The sequence below is a fragment of the Danio rerio genome, chromosome 6, assembly GCF_052040795.2.
Source record: "Danio rerio strain M-AB ecotype USA chromosome 6, GRCz13ab, whole genome shotgun sequence".
Taxonomy (NCBI): Eukaryota; Metazoa; Chordata; class Actinopteri; order Cypriniformes; family Danionidae; genus Danio; species Danio rerio.
This window is the reverse complement of record NC_141026.1, coordinates 33,012,501-33,037,295: the sequence shown is the minus strand read 5'-3', so window position 1 is coordinate 33,037,295 and position 24,795 is coordinate 33,012,501. Positions and strand designations below refer to the sequence as shown.

At 34.0% G+C, this 24,795-nt stretch overlaps 2 protein-coding genes across 2 annotated transcripts in view; both read left to right on the top strand.

Moving 5' to 3' along the window:
• The window catches only part of lepr (leptin receptor), an 847,758-nt gene that overhangs the window by 491,982 nt on the left and 330,981 nt on the right, over positions 1 to 24,795 (top strand). The gene's annotated exons all lie outside the window — the stretch shown is intronic.
• The window catches only part of sgip1a (SH3GL interacting endocytic adaptor 1a), a 129,137-nt gene that overhangs the window by 49,612 nt on the left and 54,730 nt on the right, over positions 1 to 24,795 (top strand). Inside the window, exon 5 of the mRNA XM_087257473.1 lies at positions 22,450 to 22,513. Within this exon, the coding sequence (XP_087113599.1) occupies positions 22,450 to 22,513 (64 nt within the window). The remainder of the gene's footprint in view (positions 1 to 22,449; positions 22,514 to 24,795) is intronic.

Genomic DNA, 24,795 nt, shown 5'->3' with positions numbered 1-24,795 from the left:
GAGTCAGATGATCAGTCATTCAGTCAGTCAAACCTCCGATGGATTTACGAGAGAAGAGCAGGAGCGAATAGCACTTGTGAGAGAAATTTGAGATCTTAAAAAGCGTTAGTTATCTCCTGGTGCCTTCGTAATGTTTTTTCATATGGTGTCACAGCTGCAAACAACTTAAAAGTACAAAAATACAGTACAATAATAGTACAATACTTTTAGTTGACTTTTGAGCAAGACATTCTTATAGCCGCCTGTGGTGCTTTTTTAGATGCTGATTGTTGCATTTCCTTGTGCTGTGGCAACAATTCTGCAACAGCTATTGCAAATGACCTGTTTTTGTTTGATGTCTGTGAATACCAAACAAAAAATATTCCAATATTACCGACATACTGTTTTTCTTTGGATTCGTCCATTTTTGTTTGTTTTATTGTGGGCTTTCTGCATAGTTGTATTTCTGCATTGTAATTCAATTTTGTTCAATCGCACAGCCCTAGTCTCATGGTCTTCTGAGTTTTTTCTTCCAAGGAAACTTGGGAAGACTGTCATGAGAACTGATGTTCTGTGAAACAGCCATTAAATCAATAAAAGCAGTTAAAAGTTCTGTTTAATTTCCGGTGTCTTTACAGCGTGTTTGTAGTTTGTGTGTGAGAGTGATGAGGTTTAGATCACAGAGCCGTGTTTACCTGGCAAGATGTGCATGAGAATTGCAGCTTTTGCTGAATCTTGATCTATTGTGGTCTAATCATGATTAATCATGCAGTACTTCATTTTTCTTCCTTTAAGCTTATAGGTTTTGTGTCCATGATGCACTTCTACAGATCTAATGGCAAGAATGCCCAGAACTGACATTCACTTTACTTTTACGATGAAGAAATGAAGAGCATCAGCTGGTAAAGCCTGAAGGCTAAATCAGCCCTTTGAGTAACCCCAGTACTGCTCTCTTCTGTCTTTCTCTGTATTGTAAAATCTCACTGTATACTTTCTTCTCTTGCTAATTGATTGGATTTATTCTTAAATTTTTATGACCAGTTTTGTTTTCTTAAAATATATAATTAATTTCTGAGTAGAGGTGGAGGAGACACATTAGTAACCCTCTTCGTTCATGACAGTAACAGGACATTTTCAGTATGCTGATGTTGTTGTTATTTTGAAGATGTTTAGAGATGATAATTGTCTGTTGGAAAAAAATTGCCTGCATTATCTACTGTGTGGGTGGTGGAGGAAAAATGCAATCTGTGTCCACATGGACCAAACCCATCACAAACATAGTTGCTGCCGCTCTTAAATCCAGATGAAGGAAACTCCCATGTGCAAAGTCAAGATTAAAGATAGAGGTTAATGTAAGAAACCCACAGACACTCCCTAAAAAGCCGATTCCATAGAGAAAATCATGAGTGAGAGAGAGAACAGTATTCACAGGCAGAAAAGCGTTGGAGAATGCATTTTCATTTTTCTTGCTGGAATAAGGGGAAAATTACCATGAAAAACTAGTTTTGATTCACAGACAGAAAACTGTTGGATAATGTTTTCTTCTTTTTTCTTGCTGAGATAGGTGGAAAGTAACATAGAAAATTGGTTTTGATGTTATTGCATGTTACAGATATTAAAATGTGATATGGTTATACTGTTAGTACTACAAACAAATTGGATATATACTGTCAGGAGAAAATGTGTCTTATTGATCTTTTTGAAAACGATTTGTACATGTAAGTTTTTTGTGCTTATACTTTTACAAACCTAATTTTGTTCTTGAACAGAATGTCTGACTTCTCTGTTTGCATTTGTAGTATTTATTTAATCATTTAGATCCCTTGAATCTCGTTCTTTTCTTACAATTAAGCTTGTGTTTAGAACTGGTAGAATCCTTTTAACAACCGGTGCATAAAATCATGTAATGTGTATCTATATAGCGCATTTACACCTCCACCAGTGTGCAGCATCCACTTGGATGATGCGACGGCAGCCACAGGACAACAGCGCCAGTAGACTTTCCACACACCAGCTGTAGGTGGAGTGTAGAGACAATAGAGCCAATTCAATGAATTGGGATGATTGTTTGGCCATTATGTTCAGGGCAAATTGAGGGAATTTGACCAGGACACCAGGGTTATACCCGTACTCTTTATGAGAAGCACCATGTGATTTTTAATGACCACAGAGAGTCAGGACCTCGGTTTAATGTCTCATCTGAAAGACTGTGCCCACTGACAGTGTAGTATCCCCTCCACTATACTGGGGCATTAGGACTCACACAGACCACAGGTTGAGTGCCCCCTGCTGGCCTCACTAACACCACTTACAACAGCAACCTAGTTTTCCCATGTGGTCTCCCATCCTGGTACAGACTAGGCTCAGCTCTGCTTAGGTTCAGTGAGTAAGCGGTCTTTGGCTGCAGGGTGATATGGCTGTGCCATCTTTTTCTTTAATAATTGATTTTTCTTACTTAATTATAGTATCATATCTATTCTGTTTTATATAATGGTATAGCATTTCAATTATGTAAAGATGAAACTATATAAATTTGCCCTAAGTAAACACTGTTTGTTCTGGAACACATAATAGTTTACTGAGACCAAACATTGCCATTTGATATACAGTACCTAAAACAAATCATATAACAGAGGTGTAATCAGGCCATAAAAGTTAGGCCCGTTAGGGTCCGAGCCCGACAGAATTCGGACCGAGCTCGACAAGTACACTTTGATTGACAGCTTTTTAAAAGCACAAACTAGTTTATAGCCCGAGATTATTCAGATGTGCACATGCACACAGCTACTTTGCCTTTTTCCATGAATGAGTCATTTATATATGTTTATATGTGTGTCATTTATTCATGACAAACGTAGGCTATAGGCCACTTAGAAGTTGGAACAAAGAAATAAAATAAGTCCTCTGTAACATCGTAACATCTGAGCACTCTAAATAGGCCTAGGTATATCTTTAAATTGGCCAACACACCAATAAAAAAGTTTTTCTCAACAAATTAAATTTACTATTTATTTATTCGTATTTGGCAACAACAAAATTAATATAACGTCTCTGCGGGATTTCTTTTATCACTTCTCTTCACAATCTGGCATTAAGATGAAGGTGAAGCTGAATATTAAAATAATAATGCCTACATTAGCCTAGGCCTACTTTGTCTACATCATGATTTTATGGTTTAATTAATATTTAGTTATAATTTGAAAATCCTTCACTCACCAAGATTAGGCTACATGTTTTTGTTAAGGAATATTATTGAATCCACTGTAGATGGCTTTGGCGCAGTTCTGCGCTCACTGAGCAGCACTGAACACCCTTTCACTGCTGCTGCTACTGGCTGGGATGCATACTGATCATGCTAACTTTGCAAATTTTGGGTAGGATTGTTTGTTCATCTTCCACCAGCCAAGAACATCCATTTCATTTTCCATGACACCATAAGCTCTCGTATTCACACTTATACACTATTGCAATTCACCTATACCACATATCTTTGGATTGTGGGGGAAACTGGTGCACCCAGAGGAAACCCATGTGAACATGGGGAAAACATGCAAACTCCAGATATGCTATTGTTTTTTTAGAAATCATACTAAAATAAACAGGTAATAGATATTTTTCCCTTTCAACCTGTCTAGGCAATAGCAGAGGAGCACAGACTAGAGAGGTGGGGATAATGATATTAAAGTCCCATCTGATGGGCCAAATTTGGATAAACAACCTTTTTTGTGCACAACACCAAAATGCTTGCCACATATTTTTTATTTATTGCACCTCTCTACGATGCAGGAATCATTGTTGTATTATCATGATAATACTATATTAAATATCTATACTGTATGTCGTGCAGCCCTACATCAGAGCCAACGGTAGATTCCAGAACAACTGTTCAAGGCAATGATTCTCTCTGCAGAAAATGTGACTGATGTATGGCAGCTGATGCTCTGAAATGATTTAAATGCATTTTTAAACAGTCACTATCCTTATAAATTAACCACATACTGTATTCGAAGTATCGTTAGTGTGGTGATACTGGTAGAATGTCACCACGGCTGGAAAAAAACTCAGCACAGATACAACATGTTTTAAGTGAGAAGCATTAGCTGGAAATAATGTTGGGGTTTGGGGCTTGATTGGTGTTGTGTTGAGGCTGAAGCAGCTGATCTTGTAATGTTCAGTGTGTGTGAGCTTCCCTGTGCTGTGGCTCTCTCTCTCCATCTGCTTCTGTGTCTCATGACGCTCCATCTGCTTCTCAACAAAGAATCTTCATTCACTGCCAGTACTGAATCAGTTCAATGTGAAGACTGTCTTTAATAAACAGGATTTCCATGTAGCAGAGCTGACGCAGGGAATTATAAATGGAGTCTGGATGAAGACAAAGCCTGTGTCCTAGAAGTTCAAGTAGTCCAAGTGTGATTTTCATAGGCCTGCGTTAAGGAAGCTATAAGCTAATCCGAACTGAAATAGTTCCATATGCTAGTATAGCTACACACTGTTACAGATAGAGATGCTAAGAAAGCTACACTGAACCTTTTTTATGTGAAAGTTTTGGTGGTAAAAAGGTTATTTTAAATGAAAGAATAATGACCTACACTCCAAATTGTAAAGCGTAATACAAAAATGCTATACTTTTACATTGAAAAGTTGTTTTGTAAAAGAAAGGCTACAAATAACACACTCATTTACATAGCCCAGAGAATGAATGTTCACATTCAATAGTTGCCTGAGCAGAAATCAAGCCCCCATAATGTAATTTGAAAGCATAAATAAACAAGAAACAACCATGAATCACAAGCTTTCGGCAACTAAGTGGAGTTTAATTAGTAACATTGCTACGTTTAGTTACTTTCTAATCCCACGACTTACTAGTATTTGTCAAAGCTCTATTGCCAGTCTTGCTATTGATTGTAATCATTATTCATTGTGTTCAGACACTTGGACAAAGCCACTGGGTTGTTGTTTTGCTGGCAGTCAGCTTAAGGACCTGGCACATGTCACATACACTGGCACGAGGGCTGCACTTCCCTCTTTAGTCTCACACAGAAGGGCCAGACCTCCACCAGAGATGGTATGATTTAACATCATCAAAGCACTGCAGCCTCATTTTTGCCACTTGCTATAAGGAAGCAACTTGTAATGGGAATAAAGCGTGAAATAATTTTTGTAGCTAAACTACTATGCCTTCAGAGCACATCCTTCTGGAAATCCTTTATTTTTATTTATTTATTGCTACAAGCTGTGCATTTCAATCTGTAAGCTTTTAGCAGTGTTGATGGTGAAATGCAATGAACTGCTGAAGAATATTCTAAGACAACCTATGATTATGTCTTTAGGGACTGTGGGTTGTGGCTACTTATTTCCGCTCTTCTGTTTAGGATTGAAACTTGTAATGGAGTGATTTGCTCAAGGGGACTTGCATGATATGGCTGTACAGTGTATTTATGTTATCCAATACAGTTATCCAATACAGTTTGTTCACCCCAAAGAAATTTTTTTTTTTAAGTTTTTAATTTTTCAGCCTCATTATTCCAAACTCATGAATAAAAATCTTTGGAACTCAAATGAAGATATTTTTGGCTCCTATATTGAAAAAAATATCATATTTTAAAACATTTAATAAGAAATAAAGAAAAAAGAGATGTTATTGCTTTATAAGATAAAAGAAAACTTTTAACTTTAAAATAACTTTAACTTTTAAAAATATATACGAGCGACACAGTGGCGCATTAGGTAGTGCTGTTGCCTCACAGCAAGAACGTCGCTGGTTCTCCCCCATGTTTGCGTGGGTTTCCTCCGGGTGCTCCGGTATTCAAAGACATGTGTTACAGGTGAATTGGGTAAGCTAAAACTGTCGTTAGTGTATGTGTGTGAATGAGTGTGTATAGGTGTTTCTCAGAGATGGGTTGCAGCTGGAAGGGCATCCGCTGTGGCGACCCCAGATTAATAAAGCGACTAAGCTGAAAATAAAATGAAAAAAAAAAATTAAATAAAATAAATAAATAAATATATATATATTTTTAAATTTTATATATATATATATATATATATATATATATATATATATATATATATATATATATATATATATACATACATACATACACACACACACACACACACACACACACACACACACGCACATACAGTTGAAGTCAGAATTATTAGCCCCCTTCCCCCCTTATTTATTTATTTATTTATTTAACATTTTCCAAATGATGTTTTACAAAGCAAGGTAATTTTCACAGCATGTCAGATAATGTTTTTCTGGAAAAGTCTTATTTGTTTTATTTCGGCTAGAATAAAAGCAGTTTTAATTTAAAAAACATTTTAAGGTCAAAATTATTAGCCCCTTTAAGCTTTTTTTTTTTTATAGTCTACAGAATAAACCATCGTGCAACAATAACTTGTCTAACTACCATAACCTTAACCTAGTTGAGCCATTAAATGTCACTTTAGGCTGTATAAAAGTGTTTTGAAAATATCTAGTAAAATATTATTTACTGTCATCATGGCAATGATAAAATAAATCAGTTATTAGAAATGAGTTATTAAAACTATTATGTTTAGAAATGTGTTAACAAAAATCTTCTCTCCATTCAACTGACATTGGGGAAAAATTCCTGGAAAGAACCCTGATGAACAACAAAATTACCCTGATGAACAACTTTTATGTTGAGAATGACATGAGGGTTTAACCTGAACTTTATCAGTGCTGAGCAGGCAGGCAGGCATTTAAAAAATAAGATGAACACATGCATATTCAGTACATATTTCTTGGTAGCAATGAAAAACATATATTTCCACCAACCACCATGTGGGATACCATGAAAGCTACTTAGTAGAGAGGATGTTACGTAAACATTGGCACTGTCAGCATGAGCTCACACAGTATTAAATTTAACAGCTACTTCCTCTGCAGGAGTACATTTAATGTCACTTCATTTAGCGTGAATGCTGTTTTTAGCATTAAGTAATTATCTAACCTATTTACTAATGTCTTATTATCTGCCTATTATTAAGATATTAACCATGTCTTAGTACGTTTACACAGAATCTGCGTTTTTTGCTATATATATTCACACTTGTTTTGGTAAACAAAGCTACAGAAGTTCTGTCATATAATACATTCTTTAAAATACATGAAATGTTATTTTACAAATTGTATTGTACTTGGTTGGTTTATCTAAACATTGTCATATCATTCAACAATACTGCAATTATTATAAAATGAAATAACTATATATTTATGCATTTACACAAGTAAATAAAAAGATTAAAGGATGGGCTCAAAAAACTACTTATAAAAGGATGACCTTATTCTACATACCTTATCCTACCCAATACTAAATTCAACCGCTACTTTACTAACTGTTAATAGCTAATTAATAGTTTATTGAGCTATTGGCTTTCGCTATTTGTTTGTTAATAGCCTAAATTACATACATTAAAATAAAGTGTAACCTACTGTTTCAGCATGTCATGATTCTCTTCTGTCCTCATAGTGTAGGAACGAATCTTCAAAGTCATTCGCAATTTTGCATGCGCAGGTGCAGAGAGTGTTTACCATTCGTTTAGTAAACACTCAATTATTCTGCATGACTGTTAGTGTATTTCCATAACAATGGAAAACGGCCTCCACCATTCTTTTAACCAAATGAGTTAGCTAGGTTTAAGGGTTTGTTAGTCATAATGCGTCTGTGCAACGTGACTAGCCACTGCAAGTCAAGGAACTCAGCAAAAATAGTATCATTACTAGATATCTGTAAACCTCTTCATAAAACAACCAAAGGAAAGTGGATTTCTGAAGAGGTCTTCAGATATGGTGAGATTTACATTCCTCCGTTAAGTGCTTCCTTGGTCTTCCCCAGGGAAATCTCAGCTTCGCTCACTCTATACTTTGTTTTGTTTGCTGGGTTGTTATTTTTAAATTGTGTTGTGCAGTTTAGTGTGTACACTGTGTTTCAATGAGGGGATAATGAAGGTAACACTTATTTCACTAAAACATTGACATGTTTAACAGTTACTTCATCTCAGCCCTGACAAAAAAAATCTGAAAGCAATAGCCTCAAATTGTCAAATAAAGTTTTTTTTTTTTTTTCACATTTATTTTTACTGACAGGTATTATAAAGTTCTTAAAAGAGAAAGTAAATATATTTACATTGTTACAAAAATGTTAAGTTTCAAATAAACTTTCTTTCAGAACCCATATCTAACCTGTATTTGAAATATTCAATAGAAAAATGCAGTAGATAAAGAAAGAAATAAGATATTATCTCAAAATATTTATTTTGCTTTGAGGGTAGTATATGACAATGTCTATATTATAATACACTTGATATACAATACAATGCATCAGCATTACCAAGTACAGGGGCACAACTGCACATTTACTGAGGGGTATGCACCCCTAATCCAACTATATTTTATAACAGGAAAGTGACAGTACACAGTACATATTTTTTGCAATAAATTAAGGATGTTTTTCCTCATCAACATGCTTCAAACAAATACATTTCACAGTTCTGAACACAACTGAAATAGTATGAAATAGAAAGTAAAAGTAAAAGTATAATTACATTAAGCATGTTAAGTCACAAATAATTACATCTCATCCAACACCAAATTTCTTCTCAGTTTCATTTTCCACATAAAGGAGTATAGCACCTTGACATTCCATGGCATAAAAACATTACAAGTAATAGTGTGGGTTAAGCTTAACAATCTCTTATTATCCAATTTGTCAGGGCAATTTTCATTTTAGGGCATTGTTCTTTTTCATATATATATATATAACAGTCATGAAAAGATTATATTATTGTATGCTACTTTTTGTTTTGGTATACGTTTTTGTATGGAGAAATCATAAAATCATTATCAATCTTTCATGATTGGTTAATTTGCTTACTTTTAGGATAAATTGAGCTCATTCACATCAATCATGTATGTATTTTAGTGAAAAGAGATGCATAATGCATGTTATGACAGTGAGTCTAGAGGCAGACTTGGCAACCCAATTTAATCCATGTTCAACAGATAAATGGGGAGAGCCTTTGGGTAATAGTTTTCTCTGTGCTTCTGGCCAAGCATGGGTTGCTACAAGCTATTAGTAATTTCAGCCAACAAAATATTTACTTTTCTTCCAGTACCATAGGGTACTCTGAAATATTTTTGTTGAAATAAAAACTCTGTTTTTTCTAAGATATTCATTTTATTATGTGCCTTTTGTGCTGGTTAAATTCCCCTATTGTGCTATGTTTGCTATACAGTTGAAGTCAGAATTATTAGCCCCCCTATATATTTTTTTCCCCAATTTCTGTTTAGTAGAGATTTTTTTCAACACATTTCTAAACATAATAGTTTTTAATAACTCATTGCTAATAACTGATTTATTTTGTATTTGTCATGATGACAGTAAATAATATTTGACTAGATGTTTTTCAAGACACTTCTAAACAGCTTAAAGTGACATTTAAAGGCTTAACTAGATTAAATAGGTTAACTAGGCAGGTTAGGGTATTGTATTGTAGGCAAGTTATTGTATAATGATGGTTTGTTCTGTAGACTATCGAAAAAAATACAGCTTAAAGTGGCTAATAATTTAGACCTTTATATCGTTTTTGTAAAATTTAAAACTGCTTTTATTGTAGCCTAAATGAAACTATATATATATATATATATATATATATATATATATATATATATATATATATATATATATATATATATATATATATATATATATATATATATATATATATATATTTTAGGATTCAAAAGCACTTTAATTTTATTTTGTTACATTCATTCCAGTATATCTAAACCCCTCTTTCTGAGAGCATCAGATGATCCAGTCTTTTGTGATTGGTCTACCAATCACCATATCTGAATTCCATCCTGAAAGGCTTTTTCGGCACTTTAATTTGCTTTTGCAATACAGAAAACAGCATTTTCTTGACAACACAAATCAAATTCTTCCTTTCCGCAGCTAGAAGTACAGTATTTAAAGGTCAAAGTAACTGTTCGCAGACAACCAAGAAAGACCTCAGCCTGGCATTATGCTAATTTATTACAAGCCTATGTTGGTTTGTACAGGATGTAAGAAATCTTTACAATTCTCCAGCAACAAAAATCACTACATTGAATACTACATGCAATATTCAAGTATTTTAAATCTCCACCATAAGTTTCTTTCTTTCAAGACCGTGTCTGAAACTAATTGCTATTTGTTTCTTTTTTCATCGTTTATTTTTCAAGGCCAAATCTGGCTATATATTTAGCCATCTGTCTTTGGACCAAATGAATATTTTTAATGAACATTCTCAGATTAAACTCTAACCCAGTGATTGCATTGGGGTCCTTGTAGATGTGGAGATCATTAACGCTAGAGTTTAAGATTATTTCTTGTGCTCTCTGATCTCTTCTCCAGTGTGATGGCTCAACTCTCTCCAGATGAACTGATTGTTAAGCATTAATCCCTAAGTAATTCTGTCATGCTACCTCTCACAGTGATATATTACTGTAGATTAAATAAAAAGACAGATTTATCTTGGCTTCTGTTCTCTTTATCCCCAACTGAATACCAGCTTAAATTGGACCCGGCCTTGCCTAATGGTCTTCCTCTGATGTTGGAGATGTTTATGAGTTATGTTTATGATTGAAAAGCTCTTGTTTATGATAGGTGCTGTGATAATACATCCAGTTGGCGGCTCATGTAGACATTTTTAATGAGGCTTGCAGCTTTTCTGAACTTGACCCTTGCATGACATCAGTGGTTTCACTGTTCTTTAATATGTATGTGTATGTCATTTAAATTAATTCTTTCACACAGTGCCTTTTATTATAGACCAGTTTTTGATGTTGGGAACATTTTAAAATTTAGAAAGAGAGATTTTCCAGATTATTCATTCACCACTTGGGAAATTTTTCTGCCTGTGATGACTTCTGGTTATGAGTACCCCAGAAATGGGTAATGGATCTATTGTATTTCTTTTGCTGAATGTGAAATGAGTTATTTAGAGTAGAATGTCCATTCTCCTCTTTGTATTGAAAGTGAACATTTTTAGTCTGATCATCACATTAAGCTGTCATACTGTATGAATTTAGAAGACCTTTAATATAGTAAATGAATCACCCGTTACCTATTTTTCTTCTTCTTCTTTGAAGCTTGACATTCTCTGAAACCACTTTCCTTTCTTGCAAGAGAATAGCTTTAAAATTCTAGTAAACACCTCCATTTGTATTCCACAGAAGAAAATAAAGGTAATTCAGGTTAGAAAAGACATGATGGTGAATAAAGGATGACAAAATTATCAGTGTTTGAGATGTTCTCCTCATCAGAGTCACAACCGAATCATCTGCTTTTAGTGTTGTATTCCTGGTGTCCCAAAACACAGTTCTGTCTCTTGGTTTACTTTGTCTTTGTCTTAGTGATGAGCACTGGCCGTTCTTTTCCTGACCCAGTTTTCCCTTTGGTGGACACTTTTTTATTTTTTTTCCTCTGGGGGGGTTGGGATTTCAAGCGTTGTGTGTCTTATGAGTATGTGCAGTCATTTAGCTGCTTCTTTCTGTGTGTTTTAGTTTTTTGGATAAATGGCGCATGGTAAGGCCACCTGGACCCAGTACGGGGAATAGGCATATTGGTCAGTTTTGTATTAGGGGACAATTTAGGTAAAATGACAGGCTATCAAGATGCTTTGCTTTCAGTTATGCCTACATTCAAAGTATACTCCTGCAAAGAGTGCACATGAACAAATGCGATTGACACATGCACACTAGATAGTTATCCTTGTCCTGTGCTTTTATTTCTGTAAGTTATGACTTAACAAAAATAATTTGTACACTACCTCACAAAATTCTTGTTGTCTATTCCAGTTGTAAAAGCAACAAAAAATAACTTGACTTCTAGTTGATAATTTGGAAAAGTAGCAGAAGATAGATTTTTCTGATGAATCATCTGTTGAACTGCATCCCAATCATCACAAATACTGCAGAAGACCTATTAGAACCCGCATGGACTCAAGATTCTCACAGAAATCAGTCAAGTTTGGTGAAGGAAAAATCTTAATTTGGGGTTACATTCAGCATGGGTGGTGTGCGAAAGATCTGCAGAGTTCTCATACTTCAGCCTCCATATCAAAGTTCCTGAAAGCAAAGAAGGTCGAGGTGCTCCAGGATTGGCCAGCCCAGTCACCAGATATGAACACTACTAAGCATGTCTGGGGTAAGATGAAGGAGAAGACATTGAAGATGAATCCATCTTAATGAACTCTGAGAGTCCTGCAAGAAGGCTTTCTTTGCCTTTCCATATGGTTTTATTAATAAGTTATTTGAGTTATTGCGGAGATGTATGGATGCAGTCTTCCAAGCTCATGGGACTCATATACAATATTAATTCCTTTTCCACTGCTCCAAGACTTATTATTTTATACTGTACATTATTTCTGTGACTAGACTTTTGTCTAAGCAAGGTCAGACCTTACTGTCCTAATCAAACAATTAAGAACCAAGGCATGATCATATTTTATTTTGGTAAAATATGCATAATTTAGAGGCCTTTGTCTTTCATATAAGCTACTTCTGATACCAAATGATCAACTAGAAGTCAAGTTATTATGTGTTGTTCCTAGAACTTGGATCGGTGACAAGACTTTGGTCTGGTATTGTACACTGTAAACAACTATCTGTTAATTAGCAGGTTCCGTATTTTTGTAAATTTATGGTTGTGAATTGAATTATGGGAGTTTTATCAACACTGCACTTCTAAAAAAAGTGACTTTTATTGTGATTTATGTAGTTTGAAATAATATAATGTATAATATATAATAATTAAAGGAATAAGTCTGTAAAATAACAAAAAGCTACTTGCAGTTTATCACCAGGTTTTTGTACTGTTTATTTACAACACAATCACAGACTATATATCATTTCAAACAATTAAAAATGGCAAAAAATGAACTTTCTAAACTTTTCAACATCAAAAGCTTTTGGAGAAACTATCAAGATGCTTAATGTATGCAAAGTTTTAGAACAGTCTTTTTCTGTTCTGATAATAAAATTCACACAACATGTACATTGTAAAACCCAAAAAGTTAAGATAACTCAAACCGTTTGAGGAAACTGATTGCAACAAACTATTTAAGTTAAAAATCTAATCCTAATAAGTACTGTGAACTTAATCCATTTGAGTAAATTAAGCAATTTGAGCATAGTAAAACCCAATAAATGAAGGAAACTCAAACAAACTGAGTATTGTAAAACCCAATAAGTTACAGTAAGGCAACTCAAACCGTTTGAGTAAACCAATTGCAACAAACCATTTGAGTAAAAAAACGAATCTACAGTATAGGAGTACTGTGAATTTACTCCATTTAAGTTAAAGCAATGATGTATTTAATTAGCTCATTACCTTTAACACTGAGTTCAAAACTCTTTTCAAATGAGTAGAATTAACTTTCAGTAAATTTTGTAAACTATGTTTTCACTCATTTCATTTGATTAAGTTGACTGTTGAGTTTTACAGTATATTGTACGGTATATATGCATGCCCTTTCATACACATATAATACACTTTATGAATGCAGTTGTCTGTACTTGCATTTTAAATATAGTAATTGGTGAACAAATGCTTAATTATAAGTATTTTTTTTTTCATATTTTCTCTTGTGATAATAATAAGACATATCTATATATGGGCTGCAAACTGTATGCAAAAGCCCAGCTGTTTGTCACAGTTCAGCGGTTGGATTTTTTTTTTTCCTTCCTGAGAAGCGCAGTGGCCCATTTTTTTAAGCACTAAGTGCTCTCAACAGTACTAATACCATGGTTTTTATATATATATATATATATATATATATATATATATATATATATATATATATATATATATATATATATATATATATATATATATATATGTATGTAGAATTATAATACTGTATTTATCAGTTTGTATTATGGTAAGAGAGAATACCACCACCCTAATCCTAATGTATGCTGAATACTTCATATGTTTATTTGTTCTTTCTCGATTTGCCTCTTTCAAATAGTGAATGCAATTGAACATTTTAAGCTTTGTGAGCCCCCTGCTGGCTTTGAAACATGCCTAAATTAAGCAGGGACTGTTTTGCATTGTTTTGCTGTTTGCTGAGTAAATGTTGTTGTTGATTAATTTGTCATTTGTTAATTGCTGCAATATTTGGTGCTGTTTGCTGATTGTTATCTTTTTTGAAGTCTACATGAAAGCTTTGTAGAATCTTCTCTCTTTTTTTTTTTTTGAGGCACATATTTCAGATTTCACTTCATACATTCTCACATACACTCTCACTCATACTGTTAAAAGTTTCTACTGATACTTTTAATACTAGAAGGTATATATTTGTACCAAATTTACCTCTAAATGATACAGCACATATAAGTATATTTTAGCTTTCCATTTAACCTTGCAGTACTACTGTGTCAGCCATGTAGCTTTTTTGAGTATTAAATTATATTTTGTATTTTTAAAATTATTTAAACTCAACTCGACTCAACTGAATTTTTTTCTAGAGCACTTTCAGTAAACCACAATGAGTACCAAAGCGCTGTACATAAAACACATGCACAACCAAAATACATAAACTCACAACACATGATTAAAAGCTAAAGAAACTAAGTGTGCTTTCAGTGACCTCTGAAAAGACTCAAAAGTTGGAGCTGTACTTAAGGAGAGTGGAAGATCATTCATGAGTCTTGGAGCTGCCAGTGAAAAAGACAAGTTAAGCATGATTGTGGAACTGTCAAATAGAGACGAATTATATGATATAATTTATACTCCTTGAATATTAATATATAATATATATTTTGACTACTATATTTGTACTGTGGATATTATTCTTATTAAAATACTTACTTTAAAGTATATTCGCCGAAAAAGGGAACTTTACTCACCCTCAAGTTGTTTTATGCCTTTGAGTTTGTTTTTTGCACAAAATAAGATATTTCAAAAAATGTTAGAAACCTATAACCATTGACTTCCTTAATAAAAGATCAAAAACTGTGATGGTCCACAATAACTGTAAAAGTTGCATGTTTCCAACATTTGTGTGTGTGTGTGTGTGTGTGTGTGTGTGTGTGTGTGTGTGTGTGTGTGTGTGTGTGTGTGTGTGTGTGTGTGTGTGTGTGTTCAATGGAGAAAAGAAACTCAAACATGTCTGGGACAATTGAAGGGTAAGTAAATGATGATAATTTAAAATTTTGGATGAACTATCCCTTTAAATTTGCTAAAATAAATGTAGAATTACTTAATAGTTGTACTTAAAAGTACAGTTTTTTAAATGTATTCCAGTATTCCAAGGGCTTTTTAGCAGCCATTGCTCCAATTTGCAGTGTCACATGACCATTCAATAATCAGATATGCTTATTTAATACTTCATTATTATCAGTTACTACTGAGTTTCTGTTATTAATCATGGTACTTATGGTATATCATAAATGTAGAAAATGTTTTCAGTGTTGAATATCTATAGATATATTGTACTTCTTATCTATTTGTTTGTTCACCTCAGTTTTCTTTGTTCATTGCACTTTCCATGACATGTATTGGAAATCTGAACATGAATGCTTTGTGATTGTGTATTGGAATATCTCTTGTGTACACAGTCGTTTTTTGTTGATTAAACAACCCTGAAGAGCTTTTGAAAAACTTTCTTGGCCTGAATAGCAAAAAGCAAAACATTACTGTCTTGTTGAACCATAAGTTGGCCGCTTGTCACCGATGATTGCCAGCTCTGTGGAACCTACAGACTCGCCAACATTTTATCTGACAATTCATGCATGGTTGGTTTCAACCACGACTGTTCTGTAGTCTCTAAAGCACTGAATACCATCTATCTATATCGTCTTCTCTTTTCCTGTTTGCTTAAATAATGTCCCTGGATGGTTAGCACTGTCATTTTCTCTGGCCTTCACTCCGCGAGTTAGCTTGGTAATCACGTTACCACTTCCATCATCGTGCTTACATGCGGAAGCTATTATTTTCATAGCCATTAATTAGTGTTATGCTGGGTTTAGAAATCCCTCGTCAAAAAATGGACTCAAGCCATCTCATGGGGGTTAGCTTGTCTGGAATGTGTGACCGCACTGGGGTCTGTGTGCTCACAGAGACTGTAATCTGCTTTAGAAAAAGCTTAAATGCAGCAAGAACTGGACTGAAATCCTGTAGTTGTGTCTGCTGTTTGCCAATATGTGGATTTGGGTGAAACTGTGATAGGGTTCAATGGTGTTTGGGAAAAAAAAAACATGATCCATGTAAACTAAATATGATGCAGCAGGGCTTTTTTTAGTTTATTTGTTTTAAAAAGACACTCTTTTGACTTGCACCTTTAATGAAGTCCCATAAAGAAGTGTGGACATTATTATCATACTATAGTACTAATAAGTGGGGTGTGGCGGTGGCGTAGCACAATTGCCTCACAGCAAGAAGGTTGCTGGTTAAAGCCTCGGCTGGGTCAGTTGGCATTTTTGTGTGGAGTTTTTATGTTCTTCCCGTGTTCGCGTCGGTGCTGCGGTTTCCCCCACAAGTCCAAAGACAAATGTAAGCTAAATTGTCCATAGTGTACGTGTGAATGAGAGAGTATTGATGTTTCCCATTGATGGATTGCAACTGGAAGGGTATCCGCTGCGTAAAACATATGCTAGATAAATTGGCGGTTTATTATGCTGTGGCAACCCCTGATTTATAAAGGGACTAAGCTGAAAAGAACATGAATGAATGAGTACTAACTGTACCACCGAATTTCTCTTTTGTACAGATAAAAATTAGGGGCCAACTATACAGTACTGTAGACCCTTTTATGAGTCTAGAAATGATTATCTTGAATCCTGGCCAGAATAAACACTTTCACCACCACCTAACATATGCTTTTAAGTGTATAGTTCATAGCAAAACAGTTATTTTCTGGCTGGTATAGCACAAACAGCCTAACCACTAATTACTGCACGTAAAATCGTAATTGCTTCAAACCTGTTTCAAGAGCTGTTTGAATAAAAACATATTATTAATCTATCCACCCTGAAATCTGCTGGATTTCTTTTGTTAGCTTCTTTGTATCATAGAGATGCTGTTTATGTAATGGTAACTGGCTGAAAACAATTAATATACTGTAGGTTGAATTTAAAGAAACATAAATTTAATTTAGTAATGTTCATCTTCATTTGTTTATTTAAATTTATTGTGTATACATTTTTTTGGATCCAGTTACCTTAAAGAAAATTAATATATAACTTTATTTTTATTTCATTGTAGTAGATTTATGGGAAGTGGGACGTTGACAATGAAGTGCGAACCAAAATGCAAGGTTAATTAACAGAATGGTCAGCCAAGCAATGGTCAAACCATGGGCAAATAGATGTATGCAGGCAAATCCAGAATCGTGGTCATATAACAGGCAGTTGGTCAAATGACAGGTAGCAGACAGGAATAAACAAACAAACAAGGCAAGGGTCAAAACACAGCAAAGAAAGACAAAGGAAAGTGCGCGGTAATGTTCAAAGTACAGTATAACAAGACTCAGCAAAAAGAGTGTGCATGTGTGCTGTGTATATAGTCCATGTCATCAGTTCATGAGTAGCTCCCAGTCATGAGTGTGTGAAATCAACGAAATGAGGAACAGGTGCATGTGAGCGATTCATGACTGGAACTTGTAGTCCACATACTGGCGGATTTGTGGTTCTCTTGTGCAGCCGCTAGATCACTGGTGATCAGAACAAGTAGTTAGGTTTAGGTATTGCAAAAGATTAGGGATCTACTGTTTAATAAGATCATCAGAATGATGTATTAGAAGTACAGATTAACAGCCACTATTTTATAGTAGTCTGGTAATAATTCACTAGTTAATAGTGAGTGTTTAAGCTAAAGTATTACTTTATTTTTATATTTTTAGACAAATAACATGAGCAGGACTCATGCGTTGCACTGAATATCTGATCAAAACTTGTGACAAGACTCGTTTGAACCCACTAATCAATTTTGAACTAGTTGTGACTGGTTTGCTGGAAAATTTGATATTATCAGGTGGAAACAAGATCAACATTAGCTACATAAGCAAGATACCAACATGACCATGCATGGCAGTGACTTGGATTAGAAAGGCATCGTGACCAAATGACTGTCTCAAAAGTCTGCCTCAATTTCATTCAACCTAATGTTCAGAAGCCCTGCTAGATTTCCAAGTCAGGCCTTGACCTATTTAATTCCCTTCGCAGAGCAGATCTGTGAATGCAGCTGTCAGCTTGTTTTCTCATATCAATCTTCACTACTTTAAACCTCTGGAGATTTGTATGATTGAAATTTAGTGTATTTAGTATATTTTATTACATGCTCCGACAGCACGATCCTGTCATCGCTTTATGTCATGTGCTAAATCACTGCAATTTCCTTGCATTAAATTTGTTCGTCTTCCACACGCTAACATTTGCTTCTCCCTAGTTATTTTGGCTGACTTGTTTTTCAATCAGACAAAAGGAGCAGTTACTTAGAATAAATGTGTCAAGAAGAGAGGATCGTAAAAGGGAACATAAAGGGATTTTCTGATGGCTCTGAGCGTCTCCGTCTACTCGCTCTCAGCCAGATGGCAGGGTTTGAGGCTGCGGATGTGTTAGGAAATATTAAGTAAATATCGATAATAGCGTCCGCCATGTTGGAGCTCCCTGTCGCTACAGAGGCTGGAGTGAATCGATGTGTGACTCAGAGGCCTGCAAGCTTAACATACCCCTGCTGCACAGCCATGTCCTCATGCTCATGCACACCACTTTATGGCTGTTTACTGTAAACTGGGCTGAAGGAGCTTTTTCAACTGTTCAAATTGTAGGTGGGGTTTTGATAAATGTTACTCCTGAGAATAGTTATGCAGTTATGCAGGGTTATTTTTGGACAAGCTAGTTGTTATATAGATACTTGTTTTCAAGTCTATAAAAACAGCTATTGAAAAATTTTAAACCACCATTTGGACTGTTGATTAAATACTCTTCAGACATGCTCTCACAAAATTAGCTAAATTTCATCTTTAAAACCACTGGAATAAATTATTAAAATAAACTAGAAACTACCTTTAAACAATTATTTTACAGTGCAATAACATTTTACAATTTGTACTGTATTTTTGATGAAATATATGCAGCCTAGATGAGCTGGATAAGCTGACCCCAAACATTTGACTGGATTTGTGTGTATATATATCTCTCACAAAGGCACAGGATCGCAGGAGTTATCAAACACGTAGGTTTATTTACAAAACAATTGCAAAAAACACTTGAATAAGGACACTCAGGAAACATACAGCAGCAAGCAGAGGACACTCTACAGTTTGACAAATCGTCACCTTAGAATTATAAGGTTCAATCTGCGTTCTAAATGATTTTGAGATATTGAGCTTCAAAGATTTTGGATTCCATATAGCAAACAATATGTGTGTAACAGTTCTCTTTTATACATTAACATGACAGAGACCCTAAGGTTACTCTAAATGTTGATTATCAAAGTTTTCTTACATTTGCAAATTGGAGTAAATAAACGATGGTAAATGCAGATAGAACCTTCTAATTCTGAAAAGTCATTTTCCACTTGGAGTTATAAGGTTCTATCTGGCAGATCATTAATTGAAGCATTACTTTTCAAGAAATACAATCAAAAAATGATTTGGTGCTGTAACAATATGTTGATGCTTGAGAAAGTAAAATTTTTGCTTTCTATAACATTTATTTAATGTTTTAAGATGAATATTTTTTTTGTTCAAATTACTTCTTGTTAATATAAAATTTTATGCTTTATATGAATTATTGAATTATGTTTATTGAATTATATGCCTCATTAATTAAATTAAGTATTTACCCTTAAAGGCTTAATATTATATTGAAAGACTTTAAAAAGAAACAGACGATGTCCAAATGAGTTTAATAACACTGAAAGTGTTTCACTGACTATATGTAAACAAATAAATATGTTTCATATTTTTTAATATTTATTTATTTTTCAACAATGTAAAATTTAACATTTCATCTCAATGTCAGCAACGCGGTGACGCAGTGGCTAGCACGTTCACCTCACAGCAAGAAGGTCGCTGGTTCGAGCTTCGGCTGGATCAGTTGGCAATTCTGTGTGGAGTTTCCATCTTCTCCCTCTGTTGGTGTGGGAATCCTCCGGGTGCTCCGGTTTTCCCCACAAGTCCAAAGACATGCAGTACAAGTGAATTGGGTTAGCTAAAATTGGCCATAGTTTATGTGTGTGATTTAGTGTGTATGGGTGTTTCCCAGTGATGGGATGCAAACAACTTATAAAAAAACATAACATAATGCAAATAAGTTGCAGTATGTGAAAAACTCAATTTTGACAAAAATGTCAGATAGAACCTTATAATTCTAAGGTGACGAAATGTTGTTGTTGGACAATATAATGTATTTTTTAAGTTTTTTTTTAATTGCAACTTTGCAGTTTATTTATAAGGAAAGTGCCTATTTCAAATATGTGTAATTTCAGAGAAATAGTGCATCGGCGGCCATTAGCCTGTCATTGAGCAGAGCAAAGACTGTTGACGTTGTTCATCCACAAGATGGCAACAGAGACGGCATAGTAAGCACTTAGGATTAAAAACAGCGTAATTTTAAGCTACAGCTGATCAAATCATTATAAAACGGGTAAATGACATTCTAAGTCAATCTCTTTTGTATGTTGCAGTGCTGTATTTATACCGTTGTAATTGTTGTGTATTGAGTGTGAGATGGGACTCGCATATCAGGAATGTATGTATTTTGTGTTGGCCACTCTTTGTATAATCCTCAGTTACTTTTTGGTTAGCCATCTGTTTGTTTATAATGAGTCTCCTGTTTTCATTTCTGCAGACTTGTTCAGTAAAAAGAAAGAAATAAGAAATACCTGCATGTGTTTAGTGTTTTTTCCCTATCGCAAAATTCAACAGCAGTCTGGTAGTGTTGTCTCTTTTTTTTTAGCTTTTTCAGAGATAATTGTTGTGATCTCCCAGTTGCAACAGAGAAATACTGAGAAATCTCTGTAGACTGATGGCATTTAATGCCGTTCAGCCTTATAATTTTAAAATGTGAGCAAAATCACCTGTTTTGTCATCACTTTAGACATTACGCTGTTGAATCATTTAAATACTAGCTCTAAAGTGATGTTAATGAAGTAGCAACTGTTTCTGCTGTCCTGATATCAGCTGCAGATGTGAAGAAATGGTGGATGAGAGTAGTTCTTCTTACAAAAGAATTTTGAGACTCTCTGTGTTGAATTTTTTTGATAATATATACATGATAATGCCGTCGAACTGTTGTATAAACACAATATTACACTCATAGCAGTCCGATATGGCTGTATATCGTCACTGGAGGGGCACTAAGGCACTCGGTCTGCGGCTTCATGCCAACGCACACCTCCCACCAGTGCCAATATACAGCCAAATCACACTGCTACTCGTGTGATACTGCTCATATATAAATATAAATATATTTATTTATTTATTCATTTATTTATTCATTTATAATTTTTATTACTGTCAAGCACAAAAAATTATGGGTTCGGCTTTGTAATTTACCTTTAAATATAAAACAAACATAATGATTAGAAAGCTTTAGATATATATTATAATAAGGGTATATGAATGCGATAAGTTTGATCTAACATTAATTATGCACAATACCCCTGTTGAAGGATACACTTCAAACATAAACCCTGGTTAAAATGTACCTTGGTGCCATGATTAAGTTCTTTTTTTTTTTTTTTTTGCTTGTTTCTCTTCCATTTTAGCTCTTTACATTTTTAACTGTAATAGAGTAAGAGTTTGTAATTTGTACTTTTTAGAAATTTAAGTTTACATCATCCAGATGCAATATTTAAATCTTGTCTTAGTTCTATATTTATGCATCATTATATATGTATTACTTCTTTTTCCAGATACAGTTCCCTAATGTCCACAATCATTTTAAAACAGTGAATTATTTATGTCATATGGTGAAATCTTAATATATAGCTTAAAAATTCAATATAATTGAGTTTTTCAATATCATATAGTTCTACAGTGATAAAAGGAACAGCATTCTTGTCATACAATTGTGATGCTTAAACAAGAATGAATGATTCTTTTACTTTGTGAATTTGCTAAATGCTAATCCTTTATATCTCTGATCTTGTTGATGCTGAAATCAATTTAGATCCAGCAGTGGAGAGTGTGATTCAATAATGGATTCAGTTCATTCTTTGATCTAAAATTTCATAGCACTATGGACACAAGCCCCTCAAACTGTCTCTTTTTTTCGAATTATCAACTCCCTTATGTTCACACACATAAACACACACAAACACACTCACGTTATCAGTTCATGATGTGTGTGTCTCTGAAGCTATACTATGAAGCTGTTAACTATAGTTTAGACACTGTTTTTTTAGCCACAGTAAATCAGAGCACTAATAATCTCTCTGCTTTTCACAGGATTGAAAAAACGCACCAGGAAGGCCTTCGGGATACGGAAGAAAGAAAAGGACACTGACTCTACGTAAGTTTCACTTATTTATAAACCAGTGTTTACCCTATAAGTGATAAGTGTTGTATGATATTTGATATGAACAAATTTCTAAGACCTCTGTTATGAATGTGGAACAAAGCTTTGCAGAAAATCTATCATATGCCTTCTTGTTGTCTGATTGATAGTGAGGCTTTCAGATTGTCATACACACACTTTTTACTATGAAATGTGAAAGTAAACATAAATACACTTTAAATTGGTGGACATATTTTATTGTAAGCACTTTCTGGACTGAAACATCAGATTTACTTGAGTTTTCTAGAGTTCTAAAGTTTTAGACGATGATTTTGTTTTGTATATATTATTATATGTAATGTAGGCACTTTAAAAATAGATAAGTGTTAGATAAGAGTGTAAGGATAATAAAATAAGAGCAACTTTTGTATACATGTAAAATGTATAAATTTGTAAGTGTCAAACAACAAGTTGCAATGAGGAAAGAATCTTCCAGTGGATCATATGTTTTGCTTTACAATAAAAAAAAGAGCCCTTAATCATAAAACAAAGCAATTTATAATCATATTACTAAGACTTTTAAACTTTTAAGGCTCATTGGGAACTGTATTTTAGTCTACATTTTTGTAAAACATTGGTTTGACTGCAGTTTCTAGGAAAAATAAATGCTGTGGGGCAGTATGGCGTCAACAACTTTTTTTCATGCTTATTATATTTACAAGGATATATTATTTAAGAATTAAGGATTGAGTTTTTGCAGTTCGTTACACAACACCAAATAAACACCACAAAAACAACTGAATGATGTCTATTTCAATTTCAATATATATTTTTATCTCACAAAAAGGGACAGTGTACATTAATCAACATTCCTCTAGAACGTAAATGTACCCAAATTAGCCCAAAGATTAGATTTCATTGTTAGATAATAAACGGCCATAGCAATAAAAATACAATTTTAAACTAGAAACAAAACTCAAATGGACAACAAAAAACAACCACAACAATGACAATAGCAATAACAATAAACCTAGTGTTCTCAATATTTTATTTGTTCAATATGTCTATGATTTGTAATCAAATATATTTGCATTACCTGATAATCTATCGCCAGTATAGGGATGTAACGTTTCACCCGACTCACGATTCGATACGATTCACGATACTGATCTCACAATATGATTTATTCATGATTTTTTAACAAAATTATTTGAAACAAATTTAAGGTGAAAAGTCTTTTCATTTTTTCTTGAATGCTACATATTTTTTGCAAAATAATAAATTTTCTGCCATAACGAAATTGCAATTTTAAAAACCAATTCCATAAAACAAGAATAATACAAACTAAAGAAGACTCAATAAAATAAACTAACTAAAACTGTGACTGTGCTGGGATTTTACATTTTTAAAAAGAAATATTAGCATCTCTCTGTTTTCTGGCATAAGCTGAGGTCTTTGCACATTTGCAATGTTCCCTGCTGAAAAAAAAAAAACCTTCACTGGGGACTGAGATGGCTGGGGTGGAGAGGTAAGCCTTTCCTAAACCCGAGAGCAGTGTGTACAGAAGTGGTCAATAGGCCTTTTGCTTCAGGGGACTGGCCACAAAATGATTATAAAATAACTCATTATATAGGATAGAGATAGGTGGTGAACATGATTAGGAAGGTGAATAATTCATATTAAGTGTAATTAGTGTAAGTGTCATTGTGATGCACTTAAGAAGAGATAATCTCGAACATTTTAAATATTCAAAAATAATAAGCAAATTATTAAAATATGCGTAAACTAATTTGAAAAGGAGAGTGTAAAATAATCTAATACTTGCGTCTGTAACAGAACAACTTTCAGTCTAAAAAACATATTTCGCTATAAAAACATTGATGCACCGTGTGATCTTCGTAGCACTCGTCAAAGCAAGCGGAGCTGAGTATTATCCGATCCACGTGGTTACGGTTAATCGGTACATCTCTAGTCACCAGATAAATGTGTGGTGTACAAGAAAGACATTTATATGAAACTTACAACAAAACTTATGTTAAGCAACACATTTTAGATTCTCAAAAATGTAGACTCCTTCCAGTGAATATGTTGTCTAAAACGTGCAACAAAATGTACCCAGAGCAACATATTTTATGTTTCACAAAAATGTAGGCTGAAAACATGTATGTTCAATGAGCCTGGGCTGTACTATTGGGTGATAGAGTGTGAAATTATATTTATGTGCTTTTTTAATGTAAAAAGTCTGCTATGCTGTCATAAAGATAAGTAATTTACATCACCAACAATCAGAATTTCAT